Source organism: Panthera leo, chromosome F2 (assembly GCF_018350215.1).
Source record: "Panthera leo isolate Ple1 chromosome F2, P.leo_Ple1_pat1.1, whole genome shotgun sequence".
In the NCBI taxonomy this organism is placed as follows: domain Eukaryota; kingdom Metazoa; phylum Chordata; class Mammalia; order Carnivora; family Felidae; genus Panthera; species Panthera leo.
Window position 1 is genome coordinate 60,636,310 of NC_056695.1, and position 21,720 is coordinate 60,658,029.

The window sequence follows — 21,720 nt, forward strand, 5'->3', positions numbered from 1 at the left end:
ATACTTAATCCTATTAATGAGATCGCTGTACCACTGTTGAAATCAAAGTAAATGAGAGATGCTAGAAGACTGCAAAGCTTAATGTAGATGTTTGGACAAACTCCAGAGCTGATTCCTAAACAGCTGGTGCTCGTGTGTGCAAAAAGGAGTGTTGCTGACAAGTACCCAGCAGTTTCACAAAGAAGCCAAGCCAAAACAACCTTATTTCCTTTTACAAATAAAACTGGGATGTGAGGAAATTATTATTATAATTGACAATGAGTTATCACAGTTCAAAAATAACTTACACTGTAACACTGACTTAACGCTAATAATAATGAACTATAAAGGGATGGGGGGTAGGAGGGCAATGTAACCAAACAGCACAGCAGCTTGACATGCCTGGCCAAAGAGTCAATGCAACTTCATACAGCATCAACAGAAGTACAGTGCTCCAACTAACAGAAACCATCATCTCTTTTCAGCATCACTGACCTATTCTAGTCACTTCTCTATATGATCAGAGAGAAAATTTACAGTAATAGTATCCAACTGAGAGAAAGGAGAAGCACATGGTTTAACTACCTGCTAAAGATGATCAACATAAGTAAGTGTACACAGGAAGGGGTAATTGTAAGAGAGAAAGCTTAAAACCCTATGATGAGAACTACTTCAATAAATTCAAATCTCTCTCCACAGCAGGGACAATCACAAAGAGCACTTTCTAAACAGTGAGGCACTAGAGGATGTGTCTTACTTTGAAAGGCAAAATAAGGGCCACAGATGACAGTATCAGGAAACAAGACTTAAATTTTAAGGGTGAATTCTCTCTAACATTTAAGGTTATCCAAAATAAAAAGACTTAAGGAAAGGCTTGGTGATCACTAAAGTAATTTCAACTCTAGTATCTGTCATCTTGCCATTGTAATATAATCTCATAAAAGAGAGCATTCAAAAATTAAAAAAAAATTTTTTTATCAAAACTAAGCTAACTCATTTTTCACTTTGACATTTTATGCTCTTATTTCCTATATACATGCTAAAATCTCAATTCTTTAGTTCAAAAAACAATGCAATGGACTTGCAATTCAAACTTGAGAGGAGATATCAAAAGGAAATTCCTGATCAGAAGTAACAAATTTACATACAAGCTTTTGATATTCTACAGAAATAACAAGAATTTACTGTTTAAATAAAAATGTTGCATAATTTTTGGTATTTACAACACAAAAATCCATGTTCTGCTCATGGTCTCCCCTCTTAAATATTCTCATAAAAATGAAGAGACGTTTTATTCGCCCATCTTCAACATCCAAACAGGTACTGGCACATAAAAGATAACTCAAAAAGATCTGCTGAAGGACTGAATGCTGAACATTTATCAATCACTTCTATCAAACACTCCAGTCAGTGTCTTACATGCAATGACTCACTTAATCCCTAAAAGTACTCTATGAAGTCAGTAATATTTCTTCATTTATTTGACAGATGAGGAAACAGATATTCTGACACAAAATTATTAAATCAGGGAGGGGAGATAGGATTTCGAATTTCAAGGTACCTTTAATTACTTCATAATAAGTGAGTAACTTTGTAGTAATGAGGCTGAAACAGACAGAATGCAGGGGCAACAGCTCTTGAGGAAGCCCCTGTAACTAGGTTGCAGAAGCAGAGTTTTGTGCAAGAAGTAGGAAAGTTCAGTGTAAGGTTACAGGGTCAGGCAGCAAAAAGACTCTAAGAGAATGGTGTTAGAGGTCAAATGTTTTGTGCCCTGATCCTAGAAGTAGCATCAACAGGAAACCGCCATTAGTTGCTAGAATGCAATACAGCTTCTAATCTTTAAACAGCACTATTCTCACAAGCCACAAGATGGGAATGTTCTACCACAAAAGTCCTGTTTCAGTCAAGCTCATCCCCCTTTCACTTCCTTGCACTCCAACCAAACCATATGCCTCTGTCCCTAAAACAGTGCTGGTATATTTTTAATTAACCCTGTTTGTCATGCTTCCTCTTACTTTTAAAAACAGATACACGAAAGCTTAATATTCTCCAAAACAAAACATACTCCTATATTTTGTTTATTAAGTGTTCACAAATGACCCCACATACTCAAGAGCTCTATTATCACTTGTTCGCTTACCAAAATGGCCCGTGAAGTTTGTTTTTTTTTTTTTAAATAAATGAAGAGAAGTCTTCACCCTGGCTACATATTAGAGCCGTCAGTATTAAACACAAAACAAAACAAAAAAACAAAACCAAAAACCACCACAGACACAAAAAGCTGATGCCTGAATCCAACCTCTGAGTTAATTGATCTGGGCTGAGATTCATATATTGGTTTGTGGGGATTTTGTTTCTTTATGGTTTTGTTTTAGATTCTCCAGGTGATTCTAACATCCTACTTCATTCTAACTTTTAATGTGGAAGTATGGGCCAGGCTTCCTCTTTTTAGTTCCTCAGATGACTGAAATGCACACAACTGGTTAAAACAAAGTTTCCTTTCCTGTTTTAAGACTCCCTGTGTTGATAAACAGTGAGAATACTGAGAAACACAGACCCAAAAGTGAACATTTTATTTATAAAAGCAGAAATATAAATATAAAATATAAATATATTTTATAAATATATATTTACACATATAAATCATATAAATTATATAAATATATAAATTATAAATACAAATATAAAAAGGAGAAATATCCTCCCAATAAGAGGAACTCAAGCCCTACTTGGAAGAATCTCTACAGCACAGAGATGAGAAGGAAGGAAGGTAATGCCAACAATCCATGCGAGAAGTATCAAGTGTTCTCTAAGACCTATGCCCCCATACTTAAAACTGCGTATGAACTGGGACGCCTGGGTGGCTCAGTTGGTTAAGAGTCTGACTCTAGGTTTCAGCTCAGGTCATGATCTGGAGGTTTGTGGGTTCGGGCCCCACACAGGGCTCTGTCGCCTGCAGCGGAACCTGCTTGGGATTCTCTCTCCCTCTCTCTCTGCCCCTCCCTCACTCATACAGCCTCCATCTCTCTCAAAATAAATAAACAAACTTAAAAAAAAAACAAACGAAAAACAAAAACCCTGCTTATGGGCTACTGTTGACCAGGTTTGTTTATCCTATAAATTCATGGGTAAATAAAAATTTTCCTACAAATTAAGCCTAAAGGATGGAAACATATTGGCCAATAGAATTACCAAATTCTTCTACACCCCCAAACTTTGCCATACTCTGGGTCTAAGTGTTTAATAACCTACTTGATTTGCCCTGCGAAGTAAGTACTGGTCTCTGAATATGACAACTCTCCCTAGAATGGGTCTCCTAGCTTTCTGAGGTTTGCACATTCTCAAGCTGGGTGGATCTTAGAAAGGAATCTCAACTTGCAAGATAGTAAACAGATGTCTCCTCTGCTGAAATTACCCTAGAGGAAACATTTTTTCCACTATTGTTTATTATTCAGTGAAGATAATTTGAAAGAGCAAAGTAAACTAATTCATCATCTCTAATGAACACAATACTAATTTTTAAAGTGTCTAGCTTTCTAAAAAAAATGAAAACCTAACTTTGCCCAAAATGTTATACACAACAAAGTATTCTCAATATTATAGGATAAAATATGAACAATCTAAAATATGCAAATAAATTAATTATACCAGAAGTCCACAAACCTAAAATCTGAGTAATAAGTATGATGGATAAAATCTTCCATCCTCCCTGAAAAGAAACATTTAGCACAATCTCTAAGACCCATCAAAATCTTACCAAACTCAATTCCATACCAGGGAACAATTTAAATCTGACCAAAATAAAGATTATGCTGTCTGATGAATTAGAGTAATTTTCTATCAAATATGATATCTGCAAAGACCAGTTACTACAGACAGATTTGGAAGCTGTGCACAGAATCACCAGAATTGTTATTTTGGGCTTCTTTCATTCACTCATTTATCCATTCACCTAGGTATGTGCTGAATGACTTCTACAGGCCAGTTACCTCTGACAGGCCAACTGGGAAAATGAAACTAAAATCAAACACATAAAAAGTATTTACTTTGATAGGGTTTATATTTTGGAATAGCAAATATCAAAAGTTTTTAATCCGAAAGTTCCTTTTAACACTCTTAGAAATTACTGAGGACCCAAAAGAATTTTTACGTTGATATTTACATATTAGAAATTCAAAATGAAAAATGTTCAAAACAATTTATTCACTTAAAAACAATAACAGGGTTGGGGCGCCTGGGTGGCTCAGTCGGTTAGGCGGCCGACTTCGGCTCAGGTCACGATCTCGCGGTCTGTGAGTTCGAGCCCCGCGTCGGGCTCTGTGCTGACAGCTCAGAGCCTGGAGCCTGTTTCAGATTCTGTGTCTCCCTCTCTCTCTGCCCCTCCCCTGTTCATGCTCTGTCTCTCTCTGTCTCAAAAATAAATAAACGTTAAAAAAAAAAAAAAATTTAAAAAAAAAAAAAAAAACAATAACAGGGGCGCCTGGGTGGCTCAGTCAGTTGAGCGACCGACTTCGGCTCAAGTCATGATCTCACAGCTCATGAGTTCCGAGCCCCACATCAGGCTGTGCTGACAGCTCAGAGACTGGAGCCTGCTCCGGATTCTGTGTCTCCCTCTCTCTCTGCCCCTTCCCCACTCATGCTCTGTCTCTGTCTCAGAAATAAATAAACATTAAAAAATTTTTAGAAAATAATAATAAATAAAAACAACAATAACAAATGTATTACATGCTATCACAAAATACATTTGTTAGAAAAATAACTTTTCCAAAATAAAAGCAATCGGGATATAAAAAATGACAGTTTCACATTTCTGTGTAACATTCACATTTTCAAAAAGAAATTTTAATCAGGATAGAACAACATTGTTTCACATTTCTTGTGAATCCTATTAATGTCTAGTTTAATAAAAGACAACAAGATTCTCATATCTGCTTCTGCATTCAATCTTTTAATATCACACATCATGTAGCATCCAGAAACTTCCATTAAACACTCATTCAAGAGTGAGAGTAAAAATGACAAATAATGTTTAAATATTACTATGAAAATAGTTTAGACTTCAGAGGCCCTCTATATAAAAGTGTAGGGGCTTCCCCCACTTTAAGAACCAGAACAACAATTAAGGTGAATGTGATTACAGATTGTGAATTGCACTCTGAAGAAAATAAAAAGGAGAGTAAAAGGTAGATAACCTTAAAGAGCATGGTCCAGGACAGGCCTCTCTGAGATGACACCTGAGCAGAGAAAACTGAAGAACAAGCAAGTGAGCTTGGGTGAAGCCAATATTTGCGAGCTATGGATTTTAAATAATAGTTTAAACAGAAATGCTAATATTTACTTTTCATGAAGCACACAAGTCACACTTCAGCAGAACAAAAAGGCCTAGAGATGGATGAACACTAGCACTGTAGCAGCACACTTGCGTGTTTTTACCAAAAGCACTGGCATAAAATAATAAACCCAAACAGCTATGTCTTAAGATACCATTACATAATTCAAGATGAGCAATTTCAATTAATTTTTGTTAATTATAAAACAATATATTAACAAAATCCTTTCAAGAAATATTACCAAGACTTTAATCAGCAATATTTCTAATACCAGTGTCAAAGGTAATCTTTACCTGGTAAAATTATGTCTATGAAGCTACCACACAAAATTGCTCTGTCAAAGGTAGCAACTCTAAGAAAGTTCAGGGTCAAAAAGTAAACTACTTAAGAACTATATCTGGAACTGTTAGGCCTTGCAATATGCCAATTTGAAGAACCTGAATATGCCAATTTGAGTACATGAAAGATATGTAGAAATGTTAAATATGCTATATTTCTAAAAAAGTCTAAATAACCAACCAAGTGAGACAAAGAAATCAACAACCAGAGCATTAACCTGTGAGTTAACACAGGAGTGCCCAAAGGTGCATCAGACCTGGTCTAATACCCAAGAGCTAGGAGCTGAATTGCAATCCAATCTCTGTCCTGGATCATAAGATGGTGTCCTGAACTTCTAAGTCAGGAAAGTGGAAACCAAGACCTTTCCAAACAGTTACAGCTCCATGAAAAAGTACTGGTGGAAAGGTAGAAAACAGTAATTGCAGTTATCTTATAGTTAAATATAAACTTACTACTTGCTACATGACCCAAATTCCTATTCCTAGGAATTCAAAAGAAATGAAAACACATCCACACAAAGATATGTCCACAACTGTTCACAACAGCATTACTCATAACAGCTAAAAACTGAAAGCAACCCAAAAGCCCACCAAACTTAGACAAACAAATTCCAATATATCCATTCTATGTACTACTACTCAGCAAAACAAAAGAGCAAAAGATCAGTACAATAGAGAGGAATCTCAAAAACATTATATGAAATGAAAGAAGTCAAACAAAATGCTACGTACTGTAAGATTTATTTTTATGGAATTCTGGAAAAGGCAAAACAAAACCCCTAGGTAGTTAATCGCCTGAGGCAGGTGAAGGCCTACTGACTGCAGAAGGGCACACTCTTTAGGGTGAAGCAACTATTTCACACCTTGATGTGGTGGGGACTATGTAGTTGTTTACAGCTACAAAAGTTCATCACACTATATACCTAAAATAAGTGGATTTTATTCTGCATAAATAATACCGTAACTTTAGAAACCTGTACACATTTGTAAAAGTCTGATGAAGAAACAATTCATTTGACCCACTACTAATTTTTTCTCAATTTAGAGTTCAAAGATCCCCTGAAATGCTTATAAGGAGCTAGGTTAAAAACCACTGCTATATCCCTGCATTATGTATAAGATAAGTTTTATATAACTATATATAAACTCAAGTTTATAATAACTCATGTTTACAATAAGCCCAGGCAATCAAGAATTAAACTGTACTGTTTTAGAAGCCAAAAAAGTGTAATATTTAAAAATTTCCTACTATTTTAATATTTTGAAATTTAATGAGATTAATTAGGTATTTAAGAGATATTTTCTACATATTTAAGGCATTTTCCTGGAAGAAAAGTCTGTGGCATTCATCATACTCCCAAAGATGCCCATGACACACAAAGAGTTAGAGTTTTCAAAATTAATTACAAAGGTATTATATACATGCAGTTATGCTTTTATGTTTGCATCAACAAGAATGGTGTGGAAGGACGTATCTTTTCTTATGAATTTCTGTTACTGCTTACTTACTTATAATAAGTATGCATTTGTTTTCAATTCAAAAAACATCAAATAAAGAAAAAGTTAACAGAAAAGACTTTAAAATCCAGCAGTCACTGCAATTTACTACATGAAGTCTCACCAAAGAAACCTAATTTCTTTTTGACAGTGCTACTGAGTTGACACAATATGGACACATCTTGATTTAAGTATATTTTTTTAGGTATGTTAAAAAGGGAGGGGGTTGGGCTGAATAAGTGGCTTTGAAAGGAGAAGATGAAAAAATACACACTATAAAGCCTGAGCACCTGCTGACTTTAAATTCTAATCTCTTGCTGATATGGTTACACTTCAACTCTATTCACAGATGCCATTGCACTCACATACACAAATGACTGGACAATATGCATATACACACACCATCAAGGTGAAAGAAGTAACTTCTGGATATACAGACTGGTTTTCAACAAACAGATCTGTTTAAGAGAAGCCTAATGTAAACCAATTACAAATCAGCAAACTATCAATTCAAACTTTGAGCAAATAGCAATAAAGCTTCACCAAGAAAAGCAGCATGTTTCCCACTGTCCCTGGAGTAGACATCAAAAGGATCTGTTTAAAGTTCAGTTAGAATTAGGGACATAAGGAGTTTTAAATTGTTAGAACTATACCATCATGTTTAACCTTCCTTTATAAAGTTAAGTTCATAAGGAATGTTCACAGGTTGCAAACTCTATTATGTGTACCTAGAATAAGAAAACACTAAATCCACTAGTTCATCTTTTTAAACAGCTAGTGGTATTTAATAATCACAGTAATATTTTAGCTACAGTACTATTAAATAAATTAGACTCTGGTTATAGGAAGATGCTATTAGCTAAATAAAATAGGTATCCAAATCGTTTGTAACAGGGCTTCTCAGGCAATCAGTGGTGAAGAACTCATTTTCCTCCAGTCCCTCACAGACCAATACCGTAGTAAAAAAATAAAACTTGTAAGAAAAGTGACATTTTAAAGAAAGACACAGAAAATACAAGCCCAAGGATCATACTCTGGCTATCACAGCAACATCATGCTGCGATACAAGTTTCAAAACAATCCCAATCCTGTGCTTATCTCACACAAACCACAAACAGTTCACAAACCATACCCTTACTTTAGGTAGCACTGGGTTTACAGAGGAGGTAGCATTAGGCAGATAGACCATTTCCTCTTAACTCCAGAAGCTGGAAATTCAGACTTTATAACCAAACACTTCTTAATTTATGTCACTGATATGAAGTCTCTCAAAACATGACAGTATTCCAACAGATGGGAACTCCAAACTGTGGGGCTATCAAACCCATAGTTTCTCTACCACTCCACACTGCTTCTATAGGAGAGAACAGGCATACCCCTTAGATGGCGTCAAACCACTATTCTCTCAGTTCTGATTCCACTCTGAACAATATATTTCTAACGGGTAAAAACAAATCTATTTCAGCAGCAGGAGCCCACTTTCAATCGTAAGCTCTATAAGACAAAAGAAAGTAAATTATCCAGAGACTGTGCCCAGCTGAAGCCCCGACATTCACACTTGATTTGCTGTCTTCCATTTGTTGTACAAAGTAACTCTAAAACTAACCTTTATTTCTTTCAAAAAAAAATGTTCAAGTGAGAGAGAAAACTTTAGTAAAAGCTTAAAAATTAATTCTTATCAATGTATACACAAATGTGAACCTCTGGTCTGTACAAACAGAAAAATCATATAGCACAGTTGAGAGGCTGGGGCACTAGAACTCAAAGTTTGAGTGCCAGCTCTGTGGCCTTAGGCAAGTTAACTAGATAGGATCACCTACCTCCTGGGGAGATAAGTCAGTCAGTCAGTGCCCATCTCACAGCACTGCTGCAAGGATTAAAAAACAATACACCCAAAGTACCCAGCCCACAGGCCTAGCAAATTCTCGGTAAAACTTTTGTTAGCTACTGCTTCAATTACTATAATAAACATTTCACCTAACCCATTCACTCATCCATCCACCTATCCAACAAATATTTAGTGACTAGAACATGCAAGGTATCTTCATGGCACTGACACCGGTTTCCCCAGACTGTTCAGTTTATTCCTGAGATCTTCTTTCAGTCTAGTAAGATGTAAATATAGCTCATTAAAAATCAACTACCTGACAACAAAGTTCCAATTCTGTTGACTTATCAGTCATCTTGATCTAGAACTATCTGTATATACCACAAGGTTTCAAAAGAAGATTTTTTGAAATCTGCTTTAAAAAGGCGAAGGTAAGAGTAAATTGACTTCTTTGAAACAGCGGTGCATGTTGGGGCACCTGGGTGGCTCAGCTGGTTGAGCGTCCGACTTCGGCTCAGGTCTTGTTCTCGCAGTGTGTGAGTTCAAGCCCCGCTTCGGGCTCTGTGCTGACAGCTCAGAGCCTGGAGCCTGCTTCAGATTCTGTGTCTCCCTCTCTCTCTGCCCCTTCTCTGCTCAAGCTCTGTCTCTGTCTCAAAAATAAATAAAAACATTTAAAAAAAAATTTAAAAAAAAGAAACAGCGGTGCATGCATGTGTTTATGTATGTACAGAGGTTCCCTTAAAAACATCATTATCCGTGGGGCACCTGGGTGGCTCAGTCAGTTAAGCAACAAACTTGGGCTCCAGCCACGACCTTACCACTTGTGGGTTCGAGCACCGCATGGGCTCTGTGCTGACAGCTCAGAGCCTGGAACTTGCTTTGGATTCAGTGTCTCACCCTCTCTGCCCCTCCCCCCATGCACACTTTCTCTCTCACTCTCAAAAAATAAATAATAAACATTAAAAAAAATTTTTTTAATTAAAAAAAAATCACTATCCTGCTAAAAGTAAGGACTAGATCCCCTCCATAAGAGTTTCTTAGGTCTGAAATAGAAAGGCAAGGCCCAACTGCACCAGTTGCTGGCCATTTGGAGAAGAGGTCAGGCGTTCCTAGGCTGGCTTTATTCCAGTTTTGTAGATTCTGGGAGGTAAGGTCCACAGCCTGAATTTCTCACATCAATCACTGTCAAAGAACAGCTAGTACCATAGAAGAATTTTAGTCTCAAAGAAACTGTAATGCCACAGAATCTCCCCTTAGCATATTCTGTAAAGTCAATAACTAGACTTTCATTTAATTCTGGCTTCTTTCACTGACTGACCTGTGAACTTGGCAGTTTTCTTATTTGGTTAAGCCTAGATCATTTTTTTCTAACACTGAACAAAGAAGGTAGTTACTGCCAAAATGTAAATTCAAAAAGCAGAAAGCAGCATTAGTCTTAAATTTAACACATTTTATGGCTCAAGTGGGATAGGGGTTCCATTTCATAACTGGCTGAGTCAAATAATAAATAGGATTTAAATCACTGCTGTTCAGTTTTGATGTGAAAGAAATTTAAGTAACTTCAATAGCAAAAAAAAAAAAAAATTTTTTTTTTTTGCTCCTGATACATATGGGATTAGTTGCAATGCTCCAAAACACTTAATCAATATCACCTCTATAACATTTCAGTTGAAAGAGCATACTTCATTATTATTCTCTTGGATCTAATGTTCATCGATGGTCCACAGTTTTGAAGTTAAATCATCTAATAACTTGGGAAAAGGGGGAGAAGGGCAAAGCAGTCTCAAGAATTTTAGCAGAGTAACACTGCTCTCCTCACAAAAATTACTCATGAGAAAAGTACAATGATGTAATCAAACATACAAAAGTATAATCGCAATTAAATGTTAAATGATGAGGTTTTATTTTTAACATTAAGTTTATACTTTACCAACTCAATATACATAACCGATCTGCAAATTTTCCCACGTGTAGCTGGAAAGGAGTTTTTCCAAAGTAAAATGAGTGATAAAAAAGCTAAGCTGGAATAAATTTATGTCCTCTCACATACAAAACAAACCAAAAAATTTCAAAACTGTTCTCTACTTCCTAACACATTTACATTTGTTATCCTGGGGAGCAGGAACCACAGTTTAATTAGAAGGCCTTTAAGTGATCTAGGGGCACCTGGATTACTATTTATTTCTGCTTCCTTAACAGGAGGCAGTGCTGGCTAAAATAAGTTGAGAAGGAAACACTAAAAAGAGTAACTGTGACTGCCTCTGCGAAGAGGGTGGTTGAAGACAGGAATGAAAAGTGAGAGCTTCTTTTACTACATACTCTTTTTGTCTTTTAATTTGTATACCATATGCACCCAATTGGCTGTTTAATTAAATACGCTTAATATATTAAAAGGACTTCAGTTTTCCAGTATAAAAAATACACCACAGTGATACCAGGAGAAGGTGATTATTCACCTTCTCTCTCAAGAGGTCTCTCAGAACTGAACTGAAGATTATGCATTTCTGCACAAAATATAAAACAGGGGTTTTCTTCTATCCAAAAAGAAAAGATTTTGGTTTTAACTGTTTTAAAGGCTACTCTTAAACCAAATTTGAAAACAGTACTACAAGCCCTCATTTGGAGGCCAACAACAAAAGGTAAAGAAGATCTTAATAGGCTATCAACTTGGATTTTATTTTGTAATGGGGATTTTCCGAAGGGTTTTTGCATTACTATCCTTTACCTACTCAGCACCACTGTGTGTGATGGCCAAGTACAAAATAGATTCTGTAAGACCTGTCACATGAGAGTTTTGCAGTAATTCAGAAAGGAAAGTGAGAAATGAATAGTGCAGACAACACAGTTACAGACTCACTATGTAAGTGAGTGATCTTAAGAGAATCCGAGGGAAAGCCTACAGAGCAATCAAAGATGATACCAGAAGCCTGGGTGACTTGGGCAGATGGTGATGGCACTAACAGACAACAGGAAGTATTTTATTGACTTGAATCATTGTAACAAGTATGTTAGCATACTAACATGCACACTTAATTTGCACACTTAATTTTAAAAATAAAGACTAAGATCTGTAAAACTCTTAACTTTCCATTAGTAACAGTGCCAAGAAGCAGCACTCCAATAGTCTGTACATGGGAAAGAAACTGTACTATGCAACTATTCTGGAATAATTTGGCAACATGCTTTAAAATCATGCATAACCTTCAAGCCATTAACTTCAGCTCTAGGTATTTATTAAAGCACAGGAAAAACACTAGAAAAGTAAACCCCAAAATCCTAACAGTGCTACCCATACTCCTATTATGAGCTTATAAACTGAGTAATTTTCTTTCTGGGTTTTCTTTATGTGTAATTTCTCCAAACTTCCCTTACAACGAATATATACAGTTTTTGGTTAAAATAATCATAGTTTAGCACATTACTATTGTCCCATAGATAAACAAACATTTTCTACTTACATCAAATGAAGCTAGTTGGGGACAAGGATAGAAGTATAGAAGGTACTGAGAAAAATAAAATTCTTATTTATCATCAGGACACAATGAATACCTGTGATGTTTAGGTACTATTTGGGGTAAAAAATAAAATTTTATGCCAAAATACAGTGGCTATTCAGACTCAAACAGTAAAAGTTTTATATTTTGACTAAGTTAATACTGAATTACCACTATTTTACTGAATCAATTTTTTTCTCTTCTATTTTTGGGCTTGGTACCAACATTAACAAAAATACAGGGTACTACTCTGGCATAAGCCAGTCTCCATTTCAGCCCTTTCAGTTTTATTGAAACAAATACAGTTTGTCACCATATAGATGGAGATGTACATTACACTGTACTTTTCCTATTAAATCTAATCTTTACGGGATATAACCATTTTACAGAATAACAGTCCTTTATGGGAACAACCAGGGCTATTTTCTCTTTAAGTATATTTTCTTATATCTTGCCCAAGGAAATAATATCCAAGTACCATAATTTAAATGATATTTTACAAAAAACATTTATGAACTAACGTCCAAGAGAAAAGCAAATACCACCAAGTTTTCATGTTAAGTGCTGAAGTCAGAAGCTTTCATCTTAAGAAACTAAGGTAGACTTGGTAAAGTACAGGTGAGAATATCTGACCACAAAATAAGAGTGGCAAAGACCCTCACCAAAGCCTAATGCTTTGTAGAGGCTTGTCTCCCCAGTATGAAGACTAGGACTGAGCTAAAAGCCCAGAAAAATGTTGCCGAGACTTAAAATACCTGGTGTTGCTCAGCAAAGCTCTTGAAATCTCGGATATTAAGCTGAAGATCAGAATTTATAATTATATAGGGGCTAGCTGAAGCCAAAGGTGACAAGAAAACAAAAGATGAAAAACCAGTAAATATCGTGCACCCACAGCCTTTTAATGTCAAAACAGGCATTTGAAGAGTTAACATATGCCATCTCATCTGGGCCAGATATACTACAACTGAAGTTAAAATCTTTTGTTATCTTCCATTACTTGGCAACACATGGAGTTTGGAATCCCACTGTAACTAATACCAACTATTTAAATCAATACCAACTACAAAAACTGTCACTAGCAATAATTAAACATCAATAGGAAATTATATATATTAAGCTGCTATTTATTACAGTAAGAAGGCCATGTGTTATCCTCATATTAAAGAAGAAATTAAGGCCCAGAGATGCTCATTTATTATCAGTTATTAAATCAGGCGATCTCATGGATCACCTCCATGAGAAATACCATGTAAGCTGGGCTCCTTAAACTATCCCAAGGCAGCTACAAGAAACAACATTACTACAGCTTGTTATCACTAATGTATACGCCATAAGCTAAGAAATCATGGTCAGAAAGTTTTTTCAGAAAGAAAATGGATTTCAATAAGCCCTGGGACCTGAAGGGAAAGGAACAAAAGTCCAGGATGTCTGCAAGATTATCTAAATCTTAAAAGCATCCTGAGAAGTCAGGCTTAGATCTGCCTACCCTAAGGAAAGTAAACTACCTTACTTAGGAATACCTACCAACACTCCTCTCAATTCTCTTTAACATTCCTTCTGTTTTCTTCAGTGTTGATTCCCCAATGTCTTAAGTCTGTGTGACTGGTTGGCTAAGACTGCCTTTTTCCAAACAAGAATATTTACTAAGTTGACTTCTTTTAGCTACAAATAATCTCCTCAAACATGACAGATTATTGGGGCGCCTGGGTGGCTCAGCCAGTTAAGTGTTTTGACTTCGGCTCAGGTCATGATCTCACGGTTTGTCGGTTCGAGCCCCATGTCGGGCTCTGTGCTGACAGCTCAGAGCCTGGAGCCTGCTTTAGATTCTGTGTCTCCCTCTCTCTCTCTCTGCCCTTCCCCTGTTCATGCTCTGTCTCTCTTTCTCTCAAAAGTAAACGTTAACAATGTATATATATATATAAGACAGATTATTAAATCTAAAGATTCCAATATATTAGCTTTCTTGTGCATTTTAAAGTTTTAACTCTGTAAGAGACCCAAGTTTTAGAAAATACACTTCCTGATGCTTGAGCAGGAACACTAGATTCATTATATTGTGAACACTGTATTTCTATTTCCCCTTATCCTAACATTCATCAAGTCACATAATCTATATGTATATGAGCTTCCTCATTTATAAAACAGGGATAATAATGGTTCCCAAATCAGAGTTGTTACAGGGCTTCAATGCTGTAATATAAAGTACTTTAAATAGTACCTGGCACATAAGAGCAAACATCTACTGAGTCCTTACAACGTATGAAGTAGTTGTAATAATGGAAAGCAAAATGCATCAAAGATGCCAATTTGTGATATGGGTCCAAGCTCTAGAATAAATTCACTGTATGCTCTTGAAAAGCCACTCAGTTTCTATGAGTGACTAAATCATATGTATAATCCAGCTAATCCTGGTTCTATCAGCTCCCGGAGTTCCTAAAATATAATAATGTATGTCAAATTTTTTATCTACTATAAAAAGCTATTGCTTTCGATTAGGAACACCTTACTTGCCAAAGTAAAAATACAACTAAGTGGTCAAAATGTCAGATTGCACACTTAATTTAATCTCATTCAGAGTGTGTGTTTGGTCTCACTTTAAAAATAATGCTGGGGCGCCTGGGTGGCTCAGTCGGTTGAGCGTCTAACTTCAGCTCAAGTCAGGATCTCACAGTTCGTGAGTTTGAGCCCCACATCGGGCTCTGTGCTGACAGCTCAGAGCCTGGAGCCTGTTTCAGATTCTGTGTCTCCCTTTCTCTGCCTCTTTCGCACTCATGCTCTGTCTCTGTCTCTCAAAAATGAATAAACGTTAAAAAAAATTTTTTTTTTTTAAATAATGCTAACAAGACTGCTTATCTGGTTTTCCGTTGTAGCAAATGAGAAGCTGGAAATAAAAAGGGTAAAAGCCATACAAGTTTAACAACAAAAACAAAACCAAAAAAAAAAAAAAATGCAGCCAATTAGAAAGATAAATTACTCAAGGCACCTAAATTCAAAAACAGGGGGGGCACCTGGGTGGCTCAGTCCGTTAAGCGTCCGACTTCGGCTCAGGTCATGATCTCACGGTCCGTGAGTTCGAGCCCCGCTTCGGGCTCTGTGCTGACGGCTCAGAGCCTGGAGCCTGTTTCGGATTCTGTGTCTCCCTCTCTCTCTGACCCTCCCCCGTTCATGCTCTGTCTCTCTCTGTCTCAAAAATAAATAAATGTTAAAAAAAAAAAAAAAAAAAAACGGGACATTACAGAAATAAACACATGTGAATACCCATAGGGATTCTGGAGGACTACTGTCCAGTATGGGGCAATAAATTATGTTTTTAATGATACTACTAAGTCATCAAAACATAGCTAAGTGATACAAGCCACATTCACTATTCTGACTAAAGAGGCAGAAATTTACGTAATACACTGCAAAAAGATTTATAATTAAAATGTCTAAAATGTAAACGTTTTGGTGCTTGAAAGACTTTCAAGTTACCTGGCTGAAATATACATAAAAAGCAACTTAGTTATTCTTTACTGAAGTCAGAAAACTGAAAGAAGCAGCCAAGAGCCACACAATTTTTGGGGGGCCAAACTGTGTTTTACTTGAGCCATGGACTTTAGACAAGAGCTTCCATTTCATAGTTTAACAAACTGTTATCTAGTCTTTATAACTTCATGTAGTCTCACACACACACACACACACACACACACACACACACACACAACGTACAGACATACATGTCATAGCACAGTACAAGCCCTTTACAAATTTGAATTATTCATTTCAGTTCACATAGCACTTCCACCAACATTTTCTCATTAGATCTGAATCACCACCAGGTAAGTAAGGCAGATAACATCAACCCTAAAAGCTGTTGTGAGAATCAGACATAGTCTCACCAAACCTTCCTTCACAGGGTCTTGTAAATAGCAGGTGCTCAAAAAACATTAGAGATTTTTCTTATAGGTATGACACTGATGCTTAAAAAGAGGAAGAAATATGGGCAAGTTTATAAAGTTCACTGGTCTCACTCCTGTGTTTCTCACAAACACACCATTAATCTCTACAAAGCATTTACTGACCCAGTTTCCTCATGATTCATTTTCAAGAAAATTTCTTGTACCACAGAACTGTATTCACTCACAATATCTGAGTGCTTTCTATGGGTCGGTCACTGTTCTAGACACTTGTAAATATTGCAGTGAATAAGCCTGACATTGCTCCTGCTCTCCAGAAGTTGGTATTTTAGTGTATTTTTTAGTGTGAGAAGACAAACAAGCAACAAATAAATAAGAGACTTTCAACAGTAACAAGGGCCTAAAAGTCAGATAAAAGGGTCAATGAACTGATGTAGCCTCTTTAGAGTAGTCAGAAAGTACCTGTGAGGTAATATCTGAGCTGACACCTGAATGACAAAGGATACAGAACTCTTACTTTTTCATTTACTAGTAACATCCTCTACCTTACTTCCAATAAAAGAGAAATGAGGTAGCCAACAACTTTAAATAAGGTAACTTTTTGCCTAAAACAGAAAAACAAAATTTGAAAGGAAGTAAATTTCAGTGGTAATCATTTTTAAGCACCAGAACTATGAAAAGTACAAGTATTTTATAATTTTACCTTCAAATGATCATCTCAGTGAGAAAGGAAAAATAAACAATAAACTATCAATTAACAGTCTATGCTCACATGCCAGGATGAGAGATACAACTGTCATAAAAAGTTCAGATAAAGGAAGAGATCAATGTGAACCAGAACAATACTTTTCAAACATTAAGATTCTATACAGTAGATCAAGAAGGGGCCCTGAGATTCTGAAATACTGTATTTCTGCATTTCTAACAAGGTACCAGGTAAGCCCAATTCCACTGGTCTTGCTGGTCTTGCTGGCCCATGGAAAGATTCAAACTGGTCTGGGGGAACAAGGTAGCTTTTACAGGAAAAGTTCAACAGGAACAATTAGTTTGATCTTTTCTAGGAACAATGAGATCACCTGACTGCAATAAAAATCCACTCTTCCATTCCCGGAGGATTCACTTAGCACCAACTCTGTGCAGGGTACAGTAAAAGTCAAATTGACAAGTCTAATGGAACAGATGATTAAAAGATTCTTGAAAGATACCATTTCACACAAGGAAAATAAGCCATCTATAACTGTCCATTATCAGTCAGATGAGGACAATTACATCACATTCATACAATGAGATGCTCTATAGTAATGGAAATGAATTACTGTCACTTAGTCTAGAATGGACTAATCTCAAAAACAATGTGAGATATACATATATATGACTCAGGACATGGGAGAACATGTACTATGATTTAATTCATATTTTATTCATTTTATTAATATACACAGGCAAAACTAAACAGATTATTTAGGAATACTCTATGGTGAAGCTATAAAGAAAACACAATCACTGAAACAAAGTTCACAATAGTGATTACAGGATGCAAAGAAGGGATGGGAGGAAAGGATGAAATAAGGGAATCGGCTTCAAGGATTTTCGTAATGTCCTATTTCTCACACTGAATGGCAGGTAACTGGATGTTTGTGATTATTTAAATTGTGTATTATAAGCACTATTTTTCATGTATGATATATTTTGATATTTTTTATAGTTCTTTGCTAATGCTATCAATGATTTTTCTGAAAACTGAATCAGGGAATTAGTAGTAGTAGAGATTCTAACAACAGTGAGTTGAAGCAAAAATGGAAAAATACAACTATAGACAATTCTTTAACCATTGACTTCAAGAGGGAAAAAAAGTGGGGACTAAGAATGGAGCGCAGACTGTTAAATGAAAATGAGACAGAACCGAGCATTTTAATACAGGAGAGTCCTGACAACATTTACATGTTAAGGGGAAGGTAATATTAAAGATACAGAAGATTTGATGAAACAGGAGCAAAGGAAGGAAGGGTTCAATACAAGAAAAATTGGTCTTGTCCATTAACAAAATGCCAAGAACAAATGTGATTAAACATGAGGTCAATCATAGTTCTGTGTGGCTGGAATGTACACTTAATAAGAGGCTTGGAAAATTAACCTGAACACAAGCAAGGGCAACATCACTGAAAACATTTCAGGAAGGAAGCTAACAAGATCTAAACTTTCACATTAAGTGAATGTTTTAAGGAAAGTACAAAAGATGGACTGAAGAGGACTAGGAGAACAATTCGAGATACCACTAAAATAATCTGTAAAAGGTATCAGAACATGAACTAGGAATAGTATAAGAATAAAACGAAATATTGTATTCATTCATTCATCCTGTCTATGTTGGTTAAAAGGTTCTGTATTGAGAATATACCACATAAACACAGTCCCTAGCCTGCCCTCAGTAGCTTACATTTCTGTGGGGGAGACAAGAAAGCAAACAAGACAGTTACAGGCAGTGGAAAATGCTATGAAACAGAGTGGTGTGATGGAGGATGATGCGGAGGGAACTACATTTGACAGGGTTGGTAGGCAAGACCTTTCTTAAAACGGGGCATTTAAGTCAACAACCTAAAGGAAAAAAAGAAGCCACCAAGTAGGAAGAAATACTTGAAGTATTTCAGGAAGAGAAAACAATGAATTAAAATGTCACTGTGAATGCAGCCTAGAAAAAAGGATGAGGGGAGCTTGGAGAAAGACACAAGAATAGCAGGACCTTGAAGGATGTGGTAAGAAGTCTGTATTTTATTGCAGGTGAATGTGGTTGATGGCATATAGATGAGAAGCAAATGAATTTGATATATTTTGGAGATGGAACCAACAGGACGTGCTGAGACTGAATGCTGGGGGTTGGGGGGAGAACAAATATAGGTTAATGCCGAAGTTTTCCGATTTGTTCAAATGGGTAGATGGTAATCCCATTTACTACTATGGGAGAGACTGAGGTAAAACCAAGGAGGGGGAGAGGGTAAGGAACGGGGAGATAGCAATAATCTTATTTTGGACAAGTTAAATTTGAGATGCCTATAAAATAGCCAAATAGCAATGTCAAGCAGGCAGTAAGGTATTCAAGCGTGGCATTCAAAAACCAAGTCTGGCAAAAATTATAAATCAGAATACAAGTAATATTTAAAGCCACAAGAAGGGAACTTAAGGAGTGTCTACTACTGTAACTTTTTGTAACACAAGTAATAATAATTAAGCAACTACAATGAAATGGTAACTTACAATGTCCCAGAGACTGTTCTAGTTATTGACACATTTTTCGGCCAATTTTAATCCTCAAAACAACTAAAATGAGGAAAATAAGTATAAAGAGGTTAACTTAGCCAATATTATTCAGCTAATTTTGGAGGTAAGACTCAAACCCAAGCAGTCTGGCTCCAGCAGTGTGCTATTACCTACTTTGTTACACTATCTCAGGCATAGACCTGATAGAATGATGCCTAAACCCAAATCCTGAGGAACTCCAACATTCATAGATGAAGAAAGGAGACGCCAACACAAAAGATGTTCATTCCCACTGCATGGTTTCAGTAAACGCTGAGCCACAAACTCAGAAGTGTCTACAAAGTAAATCTCCACTTAGCAAGTTACAGATGTCAGGTCCCAGCAGGGAAGCAATGGAGTTTACTTTATCTTCCAAAAGCCCTAGATTCCTAGATCCTTCTGGACACCTCCTTCACCTATTTGTCTCCCCGAAGAGTCCTTCTCCAAATCCAAGCATCTCAAAACAAGACCTCAAAGATCTGTCACACTCACCCCTAGTTTCTATTCCCTATCTCAGACCTCAACTCCCCCGATGGATGGCAGAGAAAGCTGTCGCGCCTCCCAACAAAAAGTAAAGACGAAAGAGAAAGGTCCAAGGGGAAAAACTTGTCCCAGTCTCACCAGGCCCAGTGGCGAGGCTGCCAAGCAGCACGTCGGGCAGGACTCGACTAAGAACTGAGCTGCCCACGTGGGCCTGGGGAAACGGAACCCCACTCACCAAGCCATCTATCTGCACTTGTTTCACGGCCGAATCTCCGGACCCGCCTTTGCTTTTGCCTTTCCCCGCCGGGCCGGTGGTGGAGCTGGAAGAAGCGGCGGCGGAGCCGGTGCCTTCCTTGCGGGACGCCATCTTTCCAGACAGACAGGAAAAAAGAGAAACGTGAGTGACCGGAAGCGGAAGTACGAGCTTTACGTGACGTCATGCACAGTCCGGGGCTCGAGGGGCGGAGCTGAGAGGAAAAACTGGAGTGGGGCTCCGCCTCCCTTTTCTTTTTCCAGCCTCACCTCCTTCGCCGAAGTAATCCTCTGCGCATGTGCGCTATGTGTTTGAGGCTTTTTTTCTTCTCTTTGAATGCTGTAAGAGAGAAGTAGACTTTTTAGAATATTTTACACCTTATGTTTAGTCAGTGTCCATTAGTCAAGTAAGTTGATCATAACAGCATTTTATTTCACATTTTATGTAGCGTCTCGCCTAATCATTTTTCTTTTTTTTTTTTTTAATGTTTTTATTTATTTTTGAGACAGAGATAGAGCATGAGCAGGTGAGGGGCAGAGAGCGAGGGAGACACAGAATCTGAAGCAGGCTCCAGGCTCTGAGCTGTCAGCACAGAGCCCGATGCGGGGTTGGAACTCACAGACCACGAGGTCATTACCTGAGCTGAAGTCGGACGCCTAACCGACTGAGCCACCCAGGCGCCCCTCACTTTTCATTTTTATTAATCCCCACTCCTGATCTTGTAAACTATGAAGAGCTGTACTAAGTCCCATCACACGTGCTTGGAAGCTGAGACATGATTTGTCCAACGTCATTCTGTTAATTAGTGGCAAGCTGGTATTGCTATTTGTCTTACGTAATTTTAGATAGCAGTCTCTAACCACTTAGATTATGCAGAAATTAATTAAAACATGGGAACTTTGATCAGAATTATCAGAACTGATAGCCCTTTGCTGCTATGTAAATCATACAGGATTTACATGAGTAATGTACAAATAAGTTATTTTTATGTACAGTGTTCCAGGATGATGTAGAACATACTCCTTAAAAATCATGTTGACCTAGGGGCGCCTGGGTGGCTTAGTCGGTTAAGCGGCTGACTTCAGCTCAGCTCAGGTCATGATCTCGCAGTCCGTGAGTTCGAGCCCCGTGTTGGGCTCTGTGCTGACAGCTCAGAGCCTGGAGCCTGTTTCAGATTCTGTGTCTCCCTCTCTTTGACCCTCCCCTGTTCATGCTCTGTCTCTCCCTGTCTCAAAAATAAATAAAAGCATTAAAAAAATTTAAAAAAAAATCATGTTGACCTATAACATAGTTCTCTGAAATATAGAACTCAAATCTTTAAAACAATA

General features: G+C 37.1%; 1 protein-coding gene across 2 annotated transcripts in view; it reads right to left on the bottom strand.

Annotated features, from left to right (window-relative positions):
* EIF3H (eukaryotic translation initiation factor 3 subunit H) overlaps positions 1–20,540 on the bottom strand; it is a 98,377-nt gene extending 77,837 nt beyond the window's left edge. Inside the window, exon 1 of one of the 2 annotated variants that reach the window (XM_042923117.1) lies at positions 20,375–20,540. In XM_042923117.1, the coding sequence (XP_042779051.1) occupies positions 20,375–20,506 (132 nt within the window). In that variant the 5' untranslated portion in view covers positions 20,507–20,540. Of the gene's footprint in view, positions 1–13,221; positions 13,412–20,374 lie in introns of those variants that run through there. The other variant, XM_042923116.1, reaches the window with a different exon arrangement.
* Between the last annotated feature and the right edge of the window lie 1,180 nt (positions 20,541–21,720).